Here is an 18,587-nt window from a genome sequence, read left to right as displayed (position 1 = left end):
CAGGAAATTCTTTGCATGTTTCGAGGTTTCCGTGTTGGGGTGTCGGTGTACCGTGGTTGTTGCGAGGTAAGGTGTGAGGTATAAGGATTTTTCTCTTGTGGATTTTGTTCCGGTTGTGGCTGTTTTAGGCGTGTTTTCTTCCAGTAGGGCTGTTTCTTGTGGGTTCTGTTGGTGTTGTGTGTTTGCGTCTCTTGTTGCACGATCTTGTTCTCTTTCTCAGCATCCTTTTCTGGTACGGGACATTTTCCAGTATATGTGCAGGTGTGGTATGGTAGTTGGTCCTCTATGCTGTGCTGTGCGGTTGCAGTAACCTCGGTTTTCCTTCTCTGGATACGCTGGGGTGTTCTCTGGCTCAGTGTTGTTTTCTGTCGGTGGGTGGGGTATGTTTCCTAAGGGTGCACTGTCGGTAGGGGGCAGGGGGGTTTAGGGTGTTAACTGTCTGCTGGTATGGGATTTAGTTGGGTTAGGTAGTGGTGGGTTTCCGGGATTGGTAGAGTACTGAACTAAGTGCAGTTGGATTATTTCAGGGATCTGTATAGTGGGTGAGAGTCCTATCAGTGCAATCTAAACAACACACACTGCCGTTTGGAGACAAGGACCCTGCTAAGTTTGAGAGACCTGCACAGTGGGGAGAGACGTCCACCAGCGCAATCTAAGCATCACAGTGCAGTTTGGAGATGGAGCCCCTGCTAAATTCCCCTCACACGGTCCAAGAACCAATGGGAGCAGGGATGGGCGGGTCGGGAGGCGGGAGGGCTGGGGAAGCAGGAACTGGGCGCAGGGCGGGCTGCTTGGGGCTCACGGAGCGCCTTGGGCCTACAAGATATTATGGGGGCTCACCTGTGGGGCTCCAGGCGTTGCTGCGCTCCGCTGCTAATCAAAAAAACATACTCTAGAAGACCTCCACCATCGCCTCATGTTAGGTTTTGTCTAGTCTCTTCCTTGGCACAGATGGGCACCAAGTAAATAATGGAAATCTATCGAACATTCAAGCAGTGCTCCATATAAGCTATTTAAGTGGGAGTATGTTAATCCCCATTTTTTAAAGTTGGGAGTAAAATTATTTTTTCGGGTGTAAAAAATATAAGTCCAATTCCCAATGGGAGTATTTTATAAGCGAGTAAACTAACGTTTTTGGAATAATTATTCCTTTGCACCTAAAAGATACAGGATTACTACTACCAATCAGGCAGTAATAGTTTTTTGCTGTGGTACTATGTGCAATACTGGTCCAAACATATCCATGGAGCTGTGTGGGTGAAAGCAGGAGCAGGTAGGAGTATTTATTTTTAGGGCGTAAAAGTGGTCAATACAACCCTTATCTCTAGGGTTGCTATCGAGAGCAACCGGGTTAACTGAGAATAAGAGGTTGTTAAAGGCATTTGAGCATCTCATTCAATAACTAATACACCGCTCTTTCAACCAGGAAGCTTCATACTGTCAGAAAAAGGTTTTGGAATCGCTTCAAGAGACTTTTGAAACCTTGCCCTCTAGTATCATAAAGGTAGTGACTTTTTAAGGACAGTGGCATCTGCCTACAGAATTAATGGTTTGCAGGTTTTCAGTTTAGCACCTTACGGCCCATTGTAGACTGTTCTTGGAACCCATAATTTTTTACTGAAATGTAGATTTTCATTGAACACAAAAAATAAGTTAATCCCCGTAGTGACTAACATACTCATAGTCCTCTTTCCTCCAAACTAAATGGGCGTCCCTTCCAAGGGACGGGAGATGGAACTTTTTTCACCAGAAAAAACCTTCTTCCCCTTTAAATTTAGAGGCATGCGGGGGTGCGGCCCAAGGAGCATACACTGCCCTGACTCCGCTCTCCAGCGCCACACCTCAGTCCCTGTTGACGCGTCCACAACAGATTTAACATTGCCTAATGACACCAGTATTATTAGGGGGGAGGATGGTGGGACATATGGAGGAAAGGGGTCTATGGACTAAGAGTAGGTTAGTGACTACGATGAGTAACTTATACTCTAATGTCCTGTCCCCTTTCCGCCATACTGCATGGGCGATTACAACTGATTGTAGCCCCAGGGTGGAGAGGAGACCCTCCTTAAGCAAATAGGTTCCTGAGAACCACCTGTCCGAAAGCCGCATCAAATCTAGAGCCGGCATCCAAACAGTAATGCTTGCAGAAAGCTGAGGGAGAGGCCCAAGTGCCACCCTGCTTATGACTTGCCAAGGGACATGGCGCTGGAATGCGATGGCCGTTGCCTTGGCCCCAACTGCATGGGCAAGCATGATGACCGGAAGCGGCTTTTGTTGGCGCTTGTATGCTTCTTTGATGGCAGAGACCATCCAGAGGGATATGGAAGCCATAGAGACCTGATAGCCTGGTCTTGAGTCTCCAAAAGTGACAAAGAGGGCGTCTGATTTGCAGAAGCCCTTGGTCCTGTCCAAGTAGAATTTCAGGGCATGCTTGACATCCAGGCAGTGCAGCACTCTGTGCTTCGTCCTTGGGATCGGGGAAAACATAGGAAGGACCATTTCCTCATTCAAGTGGAAAGTCATCTTGATGGTGACCAGCCTGATGTCCACGGACGCCATTGGCTAGAACGGTTTGTGCGCCAGTGCGCCCAAGACTATGTTAAGGTCCCACACCGGGTGCGGTCTCTTGACGGGCGGGTAGAGCCTAGCGAGACCCGCCAGATGTTTTTTGGCAATAGGGTTGGAGGAGGAGAAATTTCCCTCCTACAAGTTCTTGTAAGCCCCAATGGCTGCAAGGTATGTTCGGCAGGTGTCCACCTGCATGCCTGAATGAGCGAGGTGTGCCAAAAAGGAGAGCACGTTGTCCAAAGTGCACGCCAAGGAGTCGATTCCATCGGAGTCTGCCCAGTGGCAGAATTCGGTCCATTTGCTTTTGACCTGGGCCCTGGTAACTTTGCTCCTGGCGCCTTATATGATCTCCAGATTGGCCTGTGCGAGGCTAAAGATGCCAAAGCACTACCTCTCAGGTACCAAGCTGTGAGGGCTAGTTTCCCTGGCACGGGGTGGATGACTCTGCCCCCCTACTGTGCCAGATGATGTGCTGGGCCCATCGGGAGGCGAATCGGGGGCACCTCCGAAAGGCTGAGTAGCTCCGAAAACCATGGCCTGGCTGGCCACCATGGAGCCATTAGAATGATTAGGAGTCAGCGAGACTCCTTGATTTTGCAAATTACCCTGTGGGTCAGGGGAGTGGGCGGAAAGGCGTAGGCTTTCATGCCGGTCGAGTGGCGGTGAAATGCGTTGCCCAGGGAGCCGAGGCCCTGCTTTAGCCAGCATGCAAACTGGGAGCATTTCTTGTTGTGCCAGGTGGCAAAGAGATCCACGTGGGGGTGACCCCACCTGTTGAAGCTCTCCTGAATAACAAGGTCGTTTAGCTGCCTCTCGTAATTGTCCACTCCCAGGCCTGCTGAGCCTGTCTGCTTCCAGGTTGGATTCCCCCGGGAGGTGTACGGCCGTGAGGTAAGTCGTTTTCCAGAGCCCACCCTACATGCTGATCGCCAGTCTGCACAGTGGGGATCTGGTGCCTCCCTGCTTGTTGACGTAGTACATGGTGGTCGAGTTGTCCAGCTGAATGAGAACAACCTTGCCCCTGAGAAGTGGTAGGAATGCCCCGACGGGGTAGCAGGGAGATGCTGGAGCTGCTGCGTACCCTGTCCATATGGACGCAAAGGAAAGCTGCTCTGTGCAAATGAGGGGGTAAACTGTCGGCCACGTAACTGGTTCAGGCCAGTCCCACCTTGACACATGTTCTTTGCTGAATTCCTGGAATGATGTCTGACGGGTGCCACTTTCTGGCACAGCGGTTATTTTGTCGAGCTGCCTACCACGTGTTGCTCCGCCCGCTGGGCCTGGGCTCCTCCAAGACCCTTGCATGTGGATCACGAGGCCTTACCTGCTCCTCTGGCCGAGGCCCGGTGGGTGCAACACCCTCGACCCTGGGATCGGTAGAGCTGCTTTTAGGCACCCCCTCTGACATATTGCCGGTATTAGGGCATAGCCCCTCGGTCATGGTGCCGGTAAAAGGGCAGAGCCCATCTGGTGGAGATCCGGTAAACAAACCTTCCTGTCCCTCAACACTGCGCCCGGGAGGATCTGAGTATCCCTCGACCCGAAGGCTGGTAGCTGAAGCAGCCTTGTGCACGTGCTGGTAGAAGGACATGACCAGTCCCTCCCGCGCGGAAGAGTCCCTGAGTAGGCGCCTCACTTGTGGGGTGCGATGGAAAATATAGGCCCTACCTTGGGCCTGGTTCGATGCTTCACAAAGTTCTTGAGATCCTCTGGAGGCGACCTCTAGAAGAGCTCCCTTCACCTGGCTAGTCTGTTCTTCAACGCCTTCGAGGACGGCGAGTCACACGCCGAACATGATTGCCAACTGTGGTCTGGGCCAAGGCAACGTGGGCAGAGGGCGTGGGGGTCTGAAGTTGGGAAGAGCCTGTTGCAGGATGGACACCTGCTGAACCCTGTTGAAGTCGACATGCGCCGGGGAGGAGCGTGACGCCCGAGGACCGAGTGCCTGAGTGATAAACAAGACAAAAAAGAAAAAATAAGAAATATCCGTGCGTGGAATTACATGGCCGAAGCCAAACCCAGAAGCGCTGGTGAATTCGACCCATTCCCGTCGACACGGAAAAGGGGGCTGAGGTGTGGCGGCGGAGTCAGGGCAACGTATGCTCCCTGGGCTGTACCCCTCCGCGCCTCTACATTTAAAGGGAACGAGCGTTTTTTCTGGTGAAAAAGGTTTCGTCTCCCGTCCCTTGGAAGGGACGCCCATGCAGTATGGAGGAAAGGGGACGGGACGCAAGAGTGTTTATAGTAATCTGTTCTTCGCTAATTCTTCATAGAAGCTGAGAACATTCTCCCCAACTTGGATATTCAGAGAACACTTTTCTAACAACATAAAACAAAACCTTTGTCATGCCAAAAAAACTTACATACGTTGGCAGTGCAACAGACAACTAGGCCACCAATGGCTGCAGAATCTGCTGGATAGTATATTGAATCTTAGAGTGCAAACAAGCTCCTATCAGGCAACTGGTATGCATGTTTAAAAAGTCAGAATCAAAACAGATAATACCACTTCTGGGTCATTTATTCATGGATGCAATCTGCAAAGTAGCTGCGTGGGCTATACCACACTTGCATAAAAAGGGAGCGCACAGTTTTTAGGTTTGTCTGTGCTTCCATATAGTGGTTCAAGTTCTATGACCATCTGTGGAAAGTGTACGACCAGACTAAATGTGCATTTTTCTCCGGATGCCCTGCATGTAACCTTTGGTATGCCCACCCTGCGCCCTTCCAACTGCACCCTAAAAATTATCCCATTTTAATCCATCCTAATAATGTACACATACAGCTCTGTTGGTTTGCATCTTTGTTTATAATCAATACATTTCAATACGTGCACAGAATGCAAGCCCTGCACAAAAACTTTGTTTACTTTCACTTAACCATTTGTAGGTCATGCTTGCAATCATTGATTGTAAGAAGAAAGGGCCACTGGATAGAGCAGGGAGTAGGTACTCACCATAGGAACTCCCGCTGCTAATCTTTTAGGCCCTTTATTAATGGACACACTATTCCCGACTGACTTTAAATATACTCCACCACACTGTCTGGGACAAATCAATCGTACTGGAGGAAGCAGGTGGCCCAGATATGGTCCAGTCTGTACTTTAAACCTATTCTTTTGCAGTGCAAACATATGGTCAAGACCCCCCCCTGAGTACAACTGAATACGCTAAAGGAGAAACTGCACAAGAGTTACTAATTAAAGTAACATTTACTTTTTCTGCCCGACATAGACCAGCCTCTTTTTGCCATGTTTTGTTCCGAGTCTACTGAATGCAAATGCTTAGCAGGTACATTGCTCAAGTTGATAATGCCCAGTAGCCTTTGTTGGAAAGTGCTGAACGAATTCTCTGAAAAACTAAACAGAACTAAAAAGTTAACTTAGATGGGGACTCTGCTGCAATGTAATTATTCAGGCTTGTAATCCCCATAAAGAGTAATCTCTTATGCTTTAAAAACCTATCAAAGAAATGTAGTTGGTAACTCAGTGCACGTGCAAACGTAAAGATGTACAAACAGAAATGATGTTGTGTTTATCCATATCAAATTATGCTCTCAAGAAGTGTGGACTTACCAACAATGCCTCTGTGTTCGTTTCTCTCTGTGGGTTTTTCATTAAACCATTCATTCGTGGACTGGACGGCTCGTTGTCGGATAGCACTATGACATCTGGTGAAGTGGCTCTCTTCTCTTGTTTGATCTCACTGTAGAATCAAAAAGAAAGAGACTGAAGTCAAATTTTCACAAAGCACTAGTACACACTGTACGCATATGGGTGTTTGGTTGTCCACCATGCACACTCCATATCTTGGTTTGCCACCCAGGCTGCCTGCAGCCGACTGGCTCAAAGCTCAAAATTCTCACACCACAGTGGTTGCATTTATGCACTGTCCCCGGTTTTGTTTAAAGAATATCGTGCAAGGGTTTGGCACGCAAAATGCAGATTTTGTACCGCGCGCATAATAATTTAAGGTATTGCACCAAGGTAATTCCAATTAAAACAATCTATGGAGAAAAAAATGTACACCCAATCTTTAAGACCAGTTTCACTCTTGTGTCAATCAACTCAATGCAAGCCTAAAACTCCAAAGCAATCTTTATAAAATGGGTGTCCTACAGGAGAATTTTTTTTTAATTATATGACGAAAAAGAGCCAAGCATAATGCTGGCCTCCTGTATTAACTCCAAGGCAGCAATAAAAACAATACTTGTGATCGAGAGAACTGGTCAAAACAGGCACGGACAATGGAACTGGTCATTCCTGACGGAAATTGGTAATGGTGTGGAAGCCCAACAAGCCTTGAACTGGATTGTACGACCGGAAAGAGGCAGGTGGCATTACCAGAAAAGACACTAAAGATGGATGAATCATTTAACAAATGGAATCACTGTTTTGGCAGGATGAGTGTGCCGGAAGTTGTAGTGTTCTCCAACTTTCCCATGCCAGGTGACCAGAGACCTCTAAAGGTCTGGAGAGGTGCAGAACAGTTTTCCTGGACTTGTAAGCCAATGGATGTATTGCCTCCGTTTACCATCATCCAAAATTTGCAGCACAAACCTGGTTTCTCAGACAGTTTTGGCGAAGGGACTCTGACCAGTTGTGCAGCTTGGGTGCATCGCCAAGCTTGTGGGTGGCCTCTTCTCGAATGCCTCAGTGCACAACAAAAAGTACTAAGTTATGGTTAAAAAAATCCAATGGGGTGGAGGGCAGGGGTGACAACAGGAGAAGGAGGACCCTAACTGGTGTTCTAAGGGGAGTAGAGGGGCTTTACCGTGGTTGCTTCAGGGTTACACTAATACGGGTTGGAGATTCAGAGTTCGTTATCTGGTTCTGCAATTTATTTTTGCCAGGATTATGGGTGTACTTTATTTACTGCGACTTAATATAAATCTGGGAAAGTATTGGCCATTTTACATTAGGTAGGTCTGGTGAGCGCCACACTAGTCGGTTCTCTGGTATACTCTGGTTTCTGGTATGAAGAAAGTTTGAGGATCCCAAACTCTTTCTGGTATTCTGCTATAGATGGCAAGCAACGGATAGAGGAGCAGAATGGATAATAAGAGTGGACACATTAGGTAAGGAGAAACTATATTGCCCAGAGTAAATCGGGTCAGTCGGGATGAAAACAGACTAAGTGTCCCTATGTACCTTTCATGACCAATCTGCAAGTATCGGTAAAGCCGCCTCCTTTCAAAAGGACCGCACAAGTGTTCGCGAGAGTGGTACTTAAAAAAGGGAAAGGCATGGACAAAGAAAGTAAGCAGGCGGAAAGCTCCACCCAAGGACACACATGCTCACTTCACATGTACCTTAATTACAATAGTGCTACGTGCTAGTTTCTCGATGTCTGCCACCTGTTAACGCAGGCCAACCGACACTCAGTTCGTAGTAGAGGGAACATAAATTTGGATAAGCTGGTGGCTTTAAGGCACGCTCCGGAGGCTCAGAAAGGGAAGGCAAGTCTGTGGCAAAGGTGGAGCGTATGGCACATAACGATGACAGACAACTATGACAACAGAGGCAACAACTAGACACAGCCCTACAGCTAAGGGGTGTATCGGCCACTTTTACGCCCCAAGAATAGGCAAATACTCTCAAAACATAATAGAGAGTACAAATAATACCAACAAAAAATAGGAAACCGACGTGCACCTGCTTTCACCCACACAGCTACATGGATATGTTTGGACCAGTAGTGCCACAGGAAGACATTTATTCTAACTGCCTGATCGAAAAAGTAAACCTTTATGTTTTAATGTGCATGAATAACGAGGGGCAAAGTAAAATTTCTGAATTGGCCTTACATTTTTACTCCCTAAGAAAGCATTTTACTTAATAAAAAAAAAAAAAATAGGGAGCAACATACTGACAGAACACAGCGAACATCAAAAGGATAAAAAACTGAAATTAATGGCTTGGAGGACAGCTCAGGTTTCTAAGGGGCAAATGGGATAGTGGGTCAGTCCTCCACTCTACTATTCCCCATAATAGTACGAGAAACAGGAGAAGAAGCAAGACAGTCTGCTGAATATACTCTTTCTTTGCTACGACTGAGTAAAGCGGGGGTGCAAGAAATAACTCTGAATGCCCTGGCAATCGCTCACTGACGGTATGCCTCGCTAGGGCGGCTTATGAGAATATGTACATTGCCAATTGATGGTGGGTGAATTTAAGTGCATTTGTAGGAATGTAAGCGGGCCTGGGAATCCAGTGAAGTGGAGAAAACTCTTGCTCTATGTGGAGCACCACCACGCTAAGATTTTATTTTTACAGGAAACTCACGCGTATGCTATGGGCTGCGAGGGGTTCAGCAAGCGGTGGGGCAAGAACAGGTTTTAAACCACGTATTCGACCCAATCCAGGGGGTAATAATCTTGTTCCAGCACTTGCTGCTGTTCACACACAAGAAGGTCCAAACAGACCCGTTGGGATGATACGTCTTGGCGTATGGCGTAATGACTGGGCGAGAAGTGGTCTTGCTGAATGTCTATGGCCCAAATGTAGATGATCCGGCCTTTCATGTTGAACTTGTTGACATAGTGACTTTCTATCCCTTGGTGCCAATATTGTGGAGGTGGGGGGTGATTTCAACACTATTTTGGACGTGGCTCAGGACAGATCTGGCAGGTCCTGTCGGTCATTAAGTCTGCAATACGGACAGCAAAACGAGCGGGGATGTCCGATTTGGGTTTACTTGATGCTCTTTACCCCGATGTTAGATCTTACTCCAACTACTCTACTGTACATGATTTAATGTCCCGCATAGGTCTCTGGCTCTAACACACAATACTGGGGTGTGGGAGGTTGTCACAGAACATATTGCCTAGGACGTATTCCGACCATTCCCCAGTGCATTCGATGGGATGCGCTCCATAGACGTCACACTAACTGGCACTGACAGAAGTGGCCTTTGAGAATAACCTTGCATGAACATGCTCGGCTATACTTCGAGGTGAAAGTGGGATCGGTCTCATCCGCGAGTACTCTGTGGAAGGCATATATACGGGTTAGCTCTAGGTCAACTGAGGGTGTGGTTCTCAGGACCATTAGACATGACATCCAAGATAGTCAGGAAGAACGCAGACTCTTAGAGCAACAGGCATTTGTCCTATTTCCCCTCGGCTATGCTCTCACAGGTTAAGGCAGCAATGGATGATTTTAGAGACCATGCACCAAGAGAACTGAAGTTCTTGAGTGTACCCATGGGCGCGAGGCAGTATAGAAAGGGTTGGCGCTGGGTAAGCTACTTGCTCGCTTAGTCAAGCCGGCAAATAGGAGGGGGCGTAGTATCCAGCTATCAGGAACAAGACAGATGACATGAATTACTTACCGTAAGAGCATTTGTGATTTTATCTGCTTAGATTCACATGCTGTGCATATGGTGCGACATCCAGTGGTAACCGTGGAGTATTGCATCTCGTCTTTCAGGGACCGAAAGGGGACGTTGGCATAGGTGTGTCTGTAACACCATCCCTATCGTGACGTGTAGTGTACCCAAAATCCCTCATGCGCCAAGGTCCCTCTGATTGGATTTTTTCTGCCATGAGGGAGCTCAAGGCTATTGTGAGTGAGTAAATGGAGAGAAAGTAGTAAGACGTCTATTTTCCACCCCGAGTGGGGAGGTAGGGAGGGCGCATGTGAATCTAAGCAGACACAATCATCAGAAATGCTATTACGCTAAGTAATGCAGGTCTTCTGATGCTTGTTAATCTGCTTAGAATCACATGCTGTGCATAGACTAGCGAGCAGTACCCAGTGTTGGAGGTGGGTTGTGAGCAGGAACAATAGAGAAAAGATGTCTTAGTACTGCTTGTCCCACCTGAGAATCAGACCTAGAATGCCGGTCTAGGCAATAGTGTTTTGTAAAGGTGTGTACAGAACTCCAGGTTGCCGGTTTGCAAATGGACTCTAGGGAAACATTTGCAATGAATGCTATGGATGCCCCAGTGCCGCGGGTAGAATGTGCTCTAGGCTTGAACAGTGTTTCTCTCTATGCCAGAGTGTAACAGTGTGATGCATTTGACAATCCACCTTGAGATAGCGGATTTAGAGACAGGATCCCCCTCTCTACCAGCTGCCACTGAAACGAAAAATTGGTTCGTTTTCCTCAGTGGTTTCATTCTTTCCAGGTAAAACATGACTGCGCTGCGCACATCTAGTGTGTGTAGGCGTCTTTCGGCCATGCTAGTGGGATTCTGGAAAAAGGTAGGTAGTTCAATCATTTGGTTCACATGGAACTTCTGAGATGAATTTAGGCAGAATCTGGGAAGTGTGCGCAGAACTAACTTATCCCTGTGGAATGTAACCAAGGGGTCTAGAACAGAAAGGGCATGTAGTTCACTAAACCTTCTGAAAGAAGTGATAGCCACTAGGAAGGCCGTTTTTATAAGTAAGGTCTTTTAGACTTGCTTTATGCATTGGCTCAAAGGGAGATCCCATGAGCCTGGTTAAAACCACATTTAGATCCCATCCAGGAGCTGGGCGAGAAATGGGAGGATACATTCTTTTAACCCCTTCCATAAAGGCCTTACTCACAGGGATCTTCCACCACAACACTTTTTGTTGTGACGTGGTGTAGGCTGAAAGAGCAGCCAGATGAACCTTCAGGGAATTGAAGACCAACCTTGTGTCCAACAAATGGTTTATGTATAGGACAATGTGTGTGGGTGAGCAATCGATGGGATTGATGCCCTTGGTATTACACCAGATATGCTGGCATAGCAATAACGGGTGTTAGGTTTCCTAGCTTCCCTGAGTATGTCCATGCACCTCTGAGGGAGTTGTAGGTGTCCAAACTTTATGATCTCAGGAGCCAGGCTGCTAAGTTCGGAGTTTGTGGGCATGGGTGTAGGGTCTCCTCCCTGTCGTGAGACAACATATTGTATGGACAGGGTAGTTTTACTGGTGGGGAGAGGAACATTTCCATCAGATGAGCGAACCAGAGTTGGTGGGCCCACATGGGGGTCTCAAGTATCATGGTAACTGGTTCCTGGTGCACCTTGTCAACTATCATGTTGAGAAGAGGAATCGAGGGGTGTGGGGGTCGGGTGGTAGACACATTTGTCTGACCTTGTTATCCAGAGACCGTTCCCCTTGGAGCGGTTCTGGGGGTACCTGGAGGCGTAGTCCTGGCATTGGGCGTTCTCCTGAGTCGCGAAAAGATCGATCTCTGGGAAGCCCCATTCTGCGAAGACGGACACGATGTCTTCGTGCAAATGCCATTCGTATTCTATGGGCAGATGGAAATCTCTGCTGAGCACGCCTGCCAGAAGATCGAGTTCCGGTGGAGCATTTTGGGACAACAAACATCTTGTGTTTGAGAGCCCACATCCAAATGTTTTGGGACAGCTTGGATAGCCCTGGAGAGGGAGTGCCCCCCCTGTTTGTTCAGGTAATACATGGCTGTAGAGCTGTCTGTTAGAATCAGCACTGTCTTCCCTTGTAGTTGCATCTGAAAAGCCTTTAATGCCTTGAACACCGCTAATAGCTCCAGTAAGTTTATATGGTTGGACGCTACTTGTGGGGACCACACTCCATGCGCTGTCTGCTAATGCAGGTGAGCCCCCCCCACCCCGTGAGAGATGCGTCTGTCGTGGGAGTGGCTTCCACTGCAGGAGTGAAGGTTTTCCCCTTCAGAAGGTTTTCCCTTGACCACCACTGCAGAGCGAGAACGAGGGCTACCGAGACAACTACCAGATCTTCCCATTGTCCATAAACCACTAGCTGTTGAGCCACTCTTGCATGGGACGCATGCACAGCCGCACGTGGAGAACCAAGTATATGCATGACGCCATCATTCCTGGCAAATGCCTGGCTTTGCGCACCGTCGCCTCTCGACTGGCTACATATTGATAGATCTGAAAAGGCATGTTCTGAACCCCCTCGGAGGGGAAGACGAGGCCGTCTTTCGTCGGGATCAGAGCTCCCAGAAATTGTTTTGACTGGGGACTAAACTGTAATTTTTCTCATTGATAGAGAAACCCAGACTGAACAGAAGAGCTACGGTCCTTTGGGTGTTCTAAAGACTGTCGTACGAGTACCCTGTTATGAGCCAGTCGTCGAGGTAAGGGTAAACCGGGATGGATGGACTGCGCAGGTGTGCTGCTGCTGGTGCCAGTACCTTGGTAAATACCCTTGGCGCCGAGGCGATGCCGAAGGGGAGAACTTTGAATTGGTATTGCCTGTCCTCTATCATGAAACTTAGATATTTCCTGTGCGCTGGCAACATTGAAATATAAAAGTATGCATCTTTCATGTCCAATGTTGCCATGTTGTCTCCGTTTCAACAGTGGGATCACCTCCGGTAGCGTTACCATGTAAAACTTTTGAGGTTTTATGAATTTGTTCGCGGGACTAAAGATTTTAGAATAGGGCGCATGGTGAGGTGCTTTTTGGGTACAAGGAAGTACACTGAATAAAAATGCCCTCGTGTACCTGAATGGGGACGGCTTCTATGGCGTCCTTTCCCAGCAGCGCTTCCACCTCTTGATTCAGGATCTCCAGATGGTCAGGTGAGAGGTGCCGTGAGCGCAGTGGTCTGAATTGTGGAGGTTGGGCGAATTCCACACAGTACCCGTGGGCGATCGTCTTTATGACCCACTGGTCAAAAATTATCCCCTCCCATGCTGTGAGGAAAGATGTTAAGCGCCCCCCCCAACCGGGGTGACATGAGAGGGGACCTTGATCTGATGGCCATTTCTGACCAGAGGCTGCGGCTCCTCTAGGGTTGGGGCCTCTACCTCTGGCTTTGCCGCGTCGCTGACCGCTTGGTGGGTAGTATGCAGCACTTTCTGATGTTTGTCCAGCATTAAAGTTTCCTGTGCTATAGTTGTTCTGACTTGCACGGGACTGCCCTCTAAAGGACCAACGAGAATTACCTCCCCTCTGGGGGGGGGGGGGGAAGGTCTTTGAGTAATTTGTGTCAGAGACTTAAGAGTCTGATGCTCTTTTTTGGCTGTTTCTAGGCCTCATCGGCGCCTTTCCGAAGAGGTTAGTTTCTTCAATGGGTTTATAGATGAGAGCGGCCTGTGTCTCAAGCTTAAACCCTGAGGTACGAAGCCAAGTCTGCCTCTTAAGTAAGGTTCCCTGGGCCAGAGACCTGCCTGCTGTTTCAGCTGTGTCCAGAGTGTTATTACATTCTGGTTCACTTGCCTGCCTTCGGCCACAATGATGAGAAGCTTGGACCTGACGGGCTCTGGGACCTCCTGGAGACCTTCCTGTACTAGGTTCCATTGAGCGTCAGCATAACTCACCAGCAGCATAGAGTTATATTCTCTATGCGCGTGGTATATGCGGCAGCCGAGGCAACCCGCTTACCTAAGGCATACAACCTCGTGTATTCTCTATACGGAGGCGCCTTCCCTGTAGCAAGGGATAGCCCTGCCCGTTTCTGGGTGGTAGTCACTACCAGGGAATCAGGGATGGCGTGCCCTTTTAATGTATTGATGGTCCGAAGGAGCTGGCCGAAATAACTTTTCTACTCTGTGGTTACCTGCCCGGGTCTGAGCTGGTGACACCAGGGAGGGGGCCAATCTTCTCTTAACGGAATTAAGGAGGGGAATGGCCTGGCTAGAGGGGGTGGGGGGGTTTCCTTGAGAATGTCTTCTACAAAGTCATGCTCAGGCACCGCCTCTTGAGTCGTGATTTGAAAGTGATCTGCTGCCTTCCTTAACATGGCATTGAAGGCCATTTGGTCATCGACAGGTGAGGCCTGGTGAGCCGGGGTGGACGGAGGAGAATCCAGGGTCAGAACATCAGTGTCCTGATCTTGTTGGGGGAGCGTCCATGGGTCCGTCCCCACTTGGTGGGTTTCTTCCCAATTGTCTGTGGCATCTGCCTGGCCTCATTGTAGCCCATTGTAGAATGTTCTTCATCTTCACTGTAAATGTCCTGGTAAGTATCCATTTGAACGATGTCTTCATGATTGACAGAGACTGAGGGCTGATGATCTTGGAAATGTGAAGCAGGTTTAAGATTAGGTTCTCCACGAGATCTTTTCGGGGAAGGATGTTCAGAAAAATAAATAATTTTTTCAAGACAATCCATGTACCCCTCAAATCTCTCCCTTGTCCACTCAGAGGAACTAGAAGAGCCTACGGGTGGAAAGACTTCATCTTCCGCCCCTTGATGCCGAAATGTGTCACTAAGGGTGTTGGAAAGAGGCTCTTGACTGTCCTGGTAGGTATCGCAAGAATCGGGGCACCATGGCGTATCTATAGATTTGTCCGTGGCCTGCCCCATGCCATGTTTTTACACCGAATAGGTAAGCCCAACCGCCGAAGTAATTCTTGCGATACTGTGTTCAATTTCCGCCAAATCGGCGTGAGTTAGTGGTTCTGAAGGTCTATCAGTTGATTTACCGCCTACCACTGCGTTAGAGGGCCTAGCGGTAGGTTTTTCGCCTTGAGGCCTAGTCGTAGTTTTTGGACCTACCGGGCCTTTCAGGAATGTCGGAGCGTGAAATTCCGCGCTTAGATGTGTAAACTTGATTTAGGGGTAGCGCCCTTGTTGGTTTTGGGATGCCCAGTCAAACGCTGCTGCGGATGCGGAGAAGGCACCGAGGAAAACGCCGACATTTCTGACGGCAATGCTGGAGCTTTCACATTTTTTGACGTACCCGTCGAAATAGGTGGAGGGGTTGTGTTTTTAGTGTAATGCGTTCTTTGTACGACCCTGTCGCCGGGTATCGTCCCTGAAGCGAGACTAGGGTTGGGGACGGGCGTGGCGGACCTAGAAGTGTCCGCCTCGAGGTCTATCACATCCGCAACGGATATTTGCTCATCGGAGGTGCCCCTGTCACTTTCGGGGGGTGTGGCAGTGGGGGAAGAGGGTTCTGCCCTTGTTAGGGAGAATTCTCATTTATGGCTAATTTCCCTTACCTAGTGAGTCCCTCAGCAGCTTTGCAGGGTTTCTGGGGTTATTTTTTCCACCTGGTAAGAGTGTGAACCTTTTTCCCCACTCTTACAAGTGTTGTGCCATGTGTATTTCTACTTTTGTGTGATCTTGGGCTCTGGATCCACACCACTCCATGAGTCCAACTTTTTGTGTGTGTTACACTGCACCTTCAGTGCAGTGACAAAGGGTTGTCTGAGACTTCCCCCGACTCCATTTTTTCTGGGGTTGACTACTGTCCCCCAGAAACAGGTAAAGTTACCATTACCTTTATGTAGTCACACAGACCCAGTACACCCCATCTTACATGGATTATTGGAAAGGGTTAACTCTGATCCCTTTTTGTCTGTACCTCCTGGAGCCTTGTTTCACTCCCTTAACATGAAGACTTGGCTGGTGGCAGTGGTATCTACCCTAACTTTTCTACCGCGATTATACTATATAAACGTGGTACTGTTTTAGGCTATTGTATTAGCGTCAAACATAAACCCGCTTGACCAAATACTTTTTATTTTGGCCCTGTTTGGGTTTAGTCCCCATTTGTTTGTGCTAATATCCTTCATGTGTTTTACTTTGCGCGGCAAACCAGGTTTGCCTTCTTTGTTCGCCGTCCTTTGGCGGGCTTCTACGAAGAAGCCCTCCTTTGGCGTCTGCGTGTCTAGGTGGGCTGAATGTGAGGGAGGGGTTTAGTAACCCCCGGCACAGGGTCTCCTTGGAGACTCAAGTCGCACTTTGTGTCCATTGGCTGGGGTGGTTGTCCGGGCTGGACAACCCCCCTGCTGTGTGATTGACAGCCAGGCTGTGTGAATGGGGGATTTTGGCATTAAAGGCAGGACTCTTGAGCTGGAAGTCAGAGTCGCCACTGGAACTACAAGAACTGAAGAGAAGCGGAGAAGACGGCTGCTGCAACTCCTGAGTCCCGGTGAAGCCCTGCTGCAGTCCTGAGCTATTTACCCTTTAACAACAGAATATCCCGTCCTGAGTCTTCTTCCCTTGAGCCTGGTGGGATCAACCAGCTCACCTTTCTACAGCCAGAGAATCCTCTCCTGGGTCGAAATCGCTGCACAAAGCTGTAGTGGTCCCGATAGCCATCAGAAGAGCCCTTTCCTGTTTTAAAGGAGCGCACCTTTTATTCATTGTTGCTTTGTTGCTGGCCTCATCCCTGGGTAGTGCAGATCGCTTCAGACGTCGTCGTCCTTGTCCCCACAACTGAAGCTTCAGGAACCGCGAGTCTGCAGGAACAACTGCCATGGCACCAGCTTTCTTCATTCGAATAAGGTACTGTGTCCATTAGGTCGTTCTCTACGTCCGACCTTGAGGAATCAGGGTGAACTCTTTTCCTTACCGAAGGCCTGTTCTTTCTTCCTTCCTTCTTATAACTTTTGCCTCCCTTTTGACAATATCCAAGTACTGCTGGCAACGTTAATCTCGGACTGTTCTAAACACGTGTTCCTCGACAACAGAGCCCTGCTCCATTTGACACTGGCGCAGGCCTATGGACTTTATCTGTCTCTTAGAATACATCCTATGATTCATGTGCCTTGACAAAAGTATTGCCTATGATTTTATCCCCTTCGGCTTGGTTTTTATTCAATGTTCTAAATGTGTTTTGACTATGGTTACAATTCTCCCTGCGGGTACGCTTTTCTTTAAGACTGTCATTACTGTCAAAAAGTGAGCGCTGCTTAACCCACGGTAACGTCTTTTCGTTTCACAACACCGGTCTGTCAAATCCTAATGTACTTACCTTGAATTGACCTGAACCAAAGGAATTGGTTGTGTGTGTGGTATATTTTAGAGTGTGGTTTTGTTTAATAGAAGTGAAGTGTTTTGTGAAAAGATGGTTTAAAAATAAATGTACTTATATTTTTTAACCAGAAACCTTGAGTCAGTGTTTGAGTCACAGGGATTGTAGTCCTTTGTGTAATTCCTATTACTGCTCATTTGCTCTTGAGATAAGTCTGGCTGCTCCACTACTGCTACCACTATAACTGTGTAGTACAGGCTTGTACCAAAGGTGAAATTGTACTGCCACTTGTGGACTTAATTGCCTGTAGTGTTCCCCAAGGGTACTGCAGAGGATTCTGCCTAACTGCCCGCGACATACCGTACGCGGCCCACCGCTTTACACAGCGCCCCTTAACGGTCTTAGGCCGAAGTAGTTTACAAGCCGCACACCGCTTCTCGTCGTGATCTAAGGGGAGACAGGAGTTGTTCGTCCTTTCACGGTTATCTGACCCTACACTTAGGGAGTCCTTTCCATAGCGAAAGGTAAAGATGACCAGACCTAGGGGGTAAAGAGGTGGAAAGAGGAAAGACAACGGAAATATGGCCACCCCGACCCTACTCTCCCTACTGTGAAGGCCGGCCAGAGGGCCCGGCCACGTGGATGCTTCAGCCTCCGGATCTTAGGTGTTGAAATCCACCACCGTAGATAAGTCCCCTGCAGTCTTTGTCAAAGTTGTTCTTGCTGTCGAAATTACTTAAGGGGGAATAACCGACAAGTCAGTTTAAGATAAACAATGTCTCTTATCTAAGAGCTCCGCTATAGGGCGACCAGTTATCTGGGATGAAAAAAACAATCGGAAGGACCTCGGCGTGTGAGGGATTTGGGGTACACTACATCAGAAAGGGTAGTTTCTTGTTGGATAACATGTAACATTGGTGTATGCATTTTACTATCTATTTGGAAATGTCTGCTTTTGAGACAGGGTTCCCTTCTCTTTCAGCAGCTAAGGAAACAAAGAACGAAGTCTGTTTCCTGATGGGCTTTGTCCTGTTGAGGTAGTACATGATAGCTCTTCTAACATTTAGTATAATGAGGGCTTACGTTCCAGACTTCTTGGGCCCTGAAAGAACGCTGGAAGTTCAATAGACTGGTTGACTTGGAATTTGGAAATTAACTTTGGTGCAAAACATGGGTGTGTTCACTATATCACACAGAATAGTGAGCAGGGTGTTGCGGGGGATAACCCCCGCAGTCTTTTTTTTTAATACTTACCTACAATGCTACCACCAAAGGTTCGAACTTTTGGTGTTCGAACCTTTGGTGGTAGCATTTTCCTGACTTTGTTCGGTCTGTCCTTTTTTTGGTCCGATCGTACAATTCTGTGGACACAACGCAGGT

At 48.2% G+C, this 18,587-nt stretch overlaps 1 protein-coding gene across 4 annotated transcripts in view; it reads right to left on the bottom strand.

Annotated features, from left to right (window-relative positions):
• Positions 1 to 18,587, bottom strand: part of GATAD2A (GATA zinc finger domain containing 2A) — a 1,131,740-nt gene that overhangs the window by 342,115 nt on the left and 771,038 nt on the right. For all 4 annotated transcript variants that reach the window (XM_069649100.1, XM_069649093.1, XM_069649106.1 and 1 more), the window contains one exon: positions 6,143 to 6,272. In XM_069649100.1, the coding sequence (XP_069505201.1) occupies positions 6,143 to 6,272 (130 nt within the window). The remainder of the gene's footprint in view (positions 1 to 6,142; positions 6,273 to 18,587) is intronic.

Source organism: Ambystoma mexicanum, chromosome 1p (assembly GCF_040938575.1).
Source record: "Ambystoma mexicanum isolate Mex_15411 chromosome 1p, UKY_AmexF1_1, whole genome shotgun sequence".
NCBI classification, from domain to species: domain Eukaryota; kingdom Metazoa; phylum Chordata; class Amphibia; order Caudata; family Ambystomatidae; genus Ambystoma; species Ambystoma mexicanum.
This window is presented reverse-complemented; position numbering and strand designations above follow the sequence as displayed.